This window comes from Nerophis ophidion, linkage group LG16 (genome assembly GCF_033978795.1).
Source record: "Nerophis ophidion isolate RoL-2023_Sa linkage group LG16, RoL_Noph_v1.0, whole genome shotgun sequence".
Classification (NCBI taxonomy): domain Eukaryota; kingdom Metazoa; phylum Chordata; class Actinopteri; order Syngnathiformes; family Syngnathidae; genus Nerophis; species Nerophis ophidion.
In genome coordinates, this window is record NC_084626.1 from 19,127,535 (window position 1) to 19,133,921 (window position 6,387).

Sequence of the window (6,387 nt, forward strand, 5' to 3'; positions counted from 1 at the left end):
CGATTACGTTTTTGACCCTCAGCCCTTTCCATAGTTTGGGGAAAAGTGTAATAACGTCCAGTTACTGTTGAGCCACAGGCTCAAAAATAGCTTGCAGAACTGTACAAAGGATGGGCGACCTTTTGCAAATGTCAGATCCAAAACCATGGCAAGTCGTTCTCCGGACAAGACAATTTTATCTTCAATCGTCATGGGACAACATTATTGGAGGTAATGCTGAGTAACCAAGCATTGCTGCTGTGAGTGAGGAGGAGCTTCATGTCCATATTTGAATTACAGTTGAGTGCGTTGAAAACATAAAATGTAGATTGTTACTCGAACTACTTTAGTAGGATGGAATACAAGCTGAGCAGAAACAAAGACGGAAGAGAGAAAATCGAAAGTCACTTTTATCAGAGATTTTCGTCAAAACATGTAAATTCTTTTCTCATACCAATCACACACGACCGGTTGGCGGCTTCACAATAATAGTGCTACGCTTCACATCCGGTCTAACCAACGAAAAATTGTCTTACAATACAATCATGCTGTTCTGTTATTTTATGATATTTCTACCTAAATAAAAGTTTTCTGGTAGATTGATATTAACTGTATTGTAATGGCAGAGGCGATTTGAAGGAGGAACAATATTTCCATAATAAATATTCTGATTTATATAACTCGTCTTCTTCGCTACCACTGAGACTAGGTTTAATACAGCAGGCATGCCTGCAACTTCCCTCAGCCGCCCACATTGAGTAATTACAGTTGACTACACAATATTATCATCGCTATGGCATATTCTTTTATAACCTGTTCTGATTGATTGTCCACAATTGCAGAATGTTTAATATATTACATTTTATTTGTAAGTAGGTAGATAAGGTTAAAACATTGTCATGCAGAGATATGAATGCCTTTAACTTGCACTACTGTGCAGAAGTTTGGGGCAATAATTCCATAAGCACACTCATCACCCTGCATAATAAAGCAGTAAGGGTTATTCAAAAGGCAGGATATAGGGATCGCACAAATACATTTTTCTTACATTCAAAACCATTGAAATTTAAAGATCTTGTGGAACTACGAACAGTACAAATTACATACAAAGCAAAAAAGAGTTTGAAGTGGGTAAACTCTTATTGATAATATGTTGTAACAAGACCGGTAAATTTATCATTGTATATAATAATCATGTTAAATAAGTTAATTATTTGATTTATAAAACACGTGGTGGGAGTAAATAAGTTTCCTTCCTTCCACTCCTTTTTGTATATGAAAAAACTTAACCATTATGTATTGTTTTCATTTTTTGTGTTTTCATTGTGAAATAATTTTCTATTTCTGTACCTTACTTTGATGTTATCAAGATGATTTCCTTTTTTCAATATATTTTTTATTTTGCTTTGTTTTTAACATGTCCAAAATAAATTACTACTACTAACTTGTATATTATTTAGTAGAGAATATCAGAAACATTGGATCATGTACAAAAAATTCACTTCACATCTTTGACAATCAAAGCATGATTGTAACAATCCACATTTTGTGTTAATAATGCGAGAAACTGCTATCTAAACATGGAAGTGTAGCTCCTCTCCTCTAAATGCAAGTACTTCTAAAGCAGGAATACAAAATAGAAAATCAGTGCACTGCAAGTATTTTTTTTAATTCTTTTTAAAAAGGGGTGTTTCTATCCTTTTTGTGTTGAGCTGTTTCAAAAACCATAACGTTTAAAAGCATTTCATTAAAACAAATGTCCAGTCATTGTATTAAAAACTTGAAAAATGATCTGTCTACCCTTATTAACGACAAAAAATTGTCTTTCTGCAGTATCGTGATTAAATTTCTGTTAACTGTGGACAAAATACGATTATCGCAATGATATATAATCATTTGACAGCTTTAGTTTGAATTTTTCAAAAAGTTTTTAGCTCGGTTGGTAGAGTGGCCGTGCCAGCAACTTGAGGGTTGCAGGTTCGATTCCCGCTTCCGCCATCCTAGTCACTGCCGTTGTGTCCTTGGGCAAGACACTTTACCCACCTGCTCCCAGTGCCACCCACACTGGTTTGAATGTAACTTAGATATTGGGTTTCACTATGTAAAGCGCTTTGAGTCAGTAGAGAAAAAGCGCTATATAAATATAATTCACTTCACTTCACTTTAAATGTATAAATCCCATTTCAATGTTTTCATGATATCTGGCTTGTATATTTGCCTCTAAAACTTGGCCCGCAAACAGGTTTAATCCGGCAAGCAAGATGAGTTTGCAAAGTATAAAAATGAGCTTCAATTTTTTATGAAAGAAACTGCTGATCTAAATATGTGCACTGGATATTACAATAGCAATTCAAGTGTAACCCATGTCACACTTTTTAAAAATGATGAGCCAGCTGAATTTAAGCGCCTTCTGGACTGGCCGCCGCTACTCCAAATCAGCGCAGGTGCAAGCAATTGGCTTGCACCGCAAATGCTGTAGCGACACGCCATACCTTATTTAATTGTAAATTATCCACTCAAAGGATAAAATAATGAAACGGTAAGATGAAAAACTTAAGTAAACATGACTTAAATGTAGAATGTTAACATTGGTTAAGTTTGTAGTTATGTTTCCTTTTGATTTGGTTATTCTGTTGTCATTTTGACAATTATTTTGATTATATTATAATTGTAATATTCCAATGATGATAAATTAATGTGTTGTGGCAGTTGTGGATGTCACCAATGCGGCGGTGTGAAGAAACACTCTGTTGCTTTTCCAAACACGTCTTTAATGATAAACTAGCAACATGAGAATGCTAAACAGTAGGTGCTTAAAGTTGAATGGCTTTGTAAATACACTGAGTCGAAGTCTATGTGTACTCTTGTGTTCTTCATGGTGTTTTTAAAATGGCGCTATTTTTTTTTCTCAGAATTTTCAAGTAACTTGAAGTGTTTTACCATGAGCATTAAAATGTAGTATGTACATTTTCAGAAGTTGTCGTTGTTTTTAAATTATTGTGCCATGATTGTATCAGTGCGGCCCGCGTGGCAATAGATGTTCTTCCTTGCAGCCCCTAAGCTAAAATGAGTTTGACACCCCTTTCTAAACCTTTTAAAATACGCCAAAATCGGAAATGATGCAGGTAAATAAACAGTAGTAGTAAATAAATAGGGCGCCACTAGTAGTAACCCATTAGTGTTCCTGTTCGAACGGGTTTGTGCTGACAATGAAATTTTGTTGTACTTGCGCAATGACAATAAAGTCTTCGTTACCTTCTTCCTTAGCCTAATGGGACTCTTGCCCTTCACCTAAGACCCGGAAGTGCCTCTAGGTCACGTAATTGTAACCAAGCAATAAAGTCATATTTTACTTTTTTCACTATTTAAACTACCGTACCTAAACGTTCTCAAATCTCAACTAGATTATCCCACAGACCCTGAATATGAAAAAAAAAAACACACTTTGTAAAACCTTATTCTATTTGTACATTTTGTTACACACAGGTTTTTGTTTACACAGATAAAAATTGCAGCCAGAACACAGATTGCTTTTTGACACACACAAATCCAAACACGGATGCACAAATTAGAGCACATCTGATTACACACAGATTGAGATACGCCCTTAAAAATTATTTTGCTACAAAAATGCATCCATTATATTATGTTTTTTTTGTGTGTCTTTTTTTCAGGCACTGGGCTTCTTGGGCACTGAGAAGATGTGTGCTACAGCAGAGTTTGACTTGGACAGACGGACAAGAAATGCTTGAATTTTACAAGTGTCTTTCTATGAATAAGTGCTTTAATTATTTTCAGTTAAATTTTGAAAACCTGCTGTTTTTTGTTGCTATAAAGTAAGACTAGCTGGTCTTTATCATCCAAGTTCTCAATCTTTCTGGACTCCGGTAGCACCTGTTTGACAACAGGTTAAGTACTCGGATGCTTTTGAAAATTAGGCTGCCTTCGGTATGTAAATTATAGAAGAAGAGGTCAGGCATTGTTCACACGTGGAATATTGTATAGTCTACATTTTTTAGGCGTTTAAAGTGAATGCGCTTGTAAAAATGATATTGTTTTTTTTTTTCCTTTTAAAGCAAATGAATAACCATTATCCTCCATTTGACATTTAAAAGATGGACAGTATGTACAGTAGTTGTTTCCTACAGAAATGTTAGCAATTCAAATCAAAAAGTTTGAACGTCTGAAGGTGAATGCAAACAGTGACGTGTGCTCTTCTTTTCACTGTTATTTCTTATTGACAATAAAGTTATTTTTCAAATCATTGTCTACTCCTATAAATATTCACACATATCCCAAATTGTCTTTGAGATTAATGAAGTATCGGATCTAATTTATCTCCGTGACACCCAAAACATACGCCATGTAACGCATGTATTATATACATGTTGACAGCAAATCAATTCATTTAATTTTAGTAGTTGAGACGCACTTTGTGTTTTTGTTGTGTCACTGTGGCCATCAAATGCCAACAAGTAATTGACAAAGGATACGGCAAATGTTGGTAAAGAATAAATACGACGCAAGCTCAATGATTTTACTTTTTGTCAATTATGATCAGAATATAACGATACAAATAAAAGGAACAATATATTGTTGGACAAAGTCTGAAGCAAAAACTACTATTGGTGATTGAAATTGACCAAAGTCCCCCTCTGTCAAACAGTTTCAAAATATTAAAAAATTATGAAAAAATATATTTTTTTAAATATCTTCAGCTTTCACTGGATCGGTTCGCAGCCGAGTGTGAAGCGACCGGAATGAGAATCAGCACCTCCAAGTCCGAGTCCATGGTTCTCGCCCGGAAAAGGGTGGAGTGCCATCTCCGGGTTGGGGAGGAGACCCTGCCCCATGTGGAGGAGTTCAAGTACCTAGGAGTCTTGTTCACGAGTGGGGGAAGAGTGGATCGTGACATCGACAGGCGGATCGGTGCGGCGTCTTCAGTAATGCGGACGTTGTATCGATCCGTTGTGGTGAAGAAAGAGCTGAGCCAGAAGGCAAAGCTCTCAATTTACCGGTCGATCTACGTTCCCATCCTCACCTATGGTCCTAGCTTTGGGTCATGACCGAAAGAATAAGATCACGGGTACAAGCAGCCGAAATGAGTTTCCTCCGCCGTGTGGCGGGGCTCTCCTTTAGAGATAGGGCGAGAAGCTCTGCCATCCGGGAGGAACTCAAAGTAAAGCCGCTGCTCCTTCACATCGAGAGGAGCCTGATGAGGTGGTTCGGGCATCTGGTCAGGATGCCACCCGAACGCCTCCCTAGGGAGGTGTTTAGGGCACGTCCAGCTGGTAGGAGGCCACGGGGAAGACCCAGGACACGTTGGGAAGACTGTCTCCCGGCTGGCCTGGGAACGCCTCGGGATCCCCCGGGAAGAGCTGGACGAAGTGGCTGGAGAGAGGGAAGTCTGGGCTTCCCTGCTTAGGCTGCTGCCTCCGCGACCCGACCTCGGATAAGCGGAAGATGATGGATGGATAAATAAATGTAAAGAACTGAAATATTGCCAATCCAATCACATTGGTATCATTCCGATATAGATACCACCGTTGTTATTGATACTGTCAATATTTGGCTTAACACCATGTTGGAAAGGTACTCTCAGCGAGCGTTTGGTGACAAAATACAGTCGTGTTTTTAAACTAGTCATGTATTTCAAAAACGCATTACAATACAACTCCCATTGCCTCTCTGCTTGGCACTCAGCATCAAGGGTTGGAATTCGGGGTTAAATAACCAAATGATTCCCAAAAGCGGCGCACGCTGCTGCTCACTGCTGCTCTCACTTCCCATGGGGTGATCATGGGGATGGGTCAAATGCAGAGGATGAATTTCACCACACCCAGTGTGTGTATAACAATCATTGGAACTTTAACTTAACTTTATGTATGGTTTATCTATCTATATACATATTTGAACAGATGTTATCATTGCATTTATCTTCTTATTGTTGCTATTTTTAACTTAACTTTATGTGTGGTTTACCTATCTATATACATATTTGAACAGATTTTATCATTGCATTTATCTTCTTATTGTTGCTACTTAACGGTAGAAATGGATGGATGTTGCTACTTTTTAGGTGCAGGTGTATACAGTGGGGCAAAAAAGTATTTAGTCAGGCACCGATTGTACAACTTCTCCCACTTAAAATGATGACAGACATCTGTAATTTTCATCATAGGTACACTTCAACTGTGAGAGACAGAATGTGAAAAAAAATCCAGGAATTCACATTGTAGGAATGGGGGGGTGTCCTTTCCCCCCCCCTTTGTCATGAAAAAGGGACGTTTTTGTGCTTGGTGCACTAATTGTAAGTGTATATTGTGTTTTTTATGTTGATTTAATACATTTGAAAAAATATATATATACATTTTTTTTAAATAAAAATTAATAAAAAATTATTCTGCG

At 37.5% G+C, this 6,387-nt stretch overlaps 2 protein-coding genes across 2 annotated transcripts in view; one reads left to right on the forward strand and one right to left on the reverse strand.

The window, feature by feature from the left end:
* usp48 (ubiquitin specific peptidase 48) overlaps window positions 1-4,244 on the forward strand; it is a 35,836-nt gene extending 31,592 nt beyond the window's left edge. Inside the window, exon 27 of the mRNA XM_061874571.1 lies at window positions 3,654-4,244. Within this exon, the coding sequence (XP_061730555.1) occupies window positions 3,654-3,676 (23 nt within the window). The 3' untranslated portion in view covers window positions 3,677-4,244. The remainder of the gene's footprint in view (window positions 1-3,653) is intronic.
* LOC133535094 (calcium/calmodulin-dependent protein kinase type 1D-like) overlaps window positions 1-6,387 on the reverse strand; it is a 510,841-nt gene that overhangs the window by 51,928 nt on the left and 452,526 nt on the right. The window lies entirely within an intron of this gene.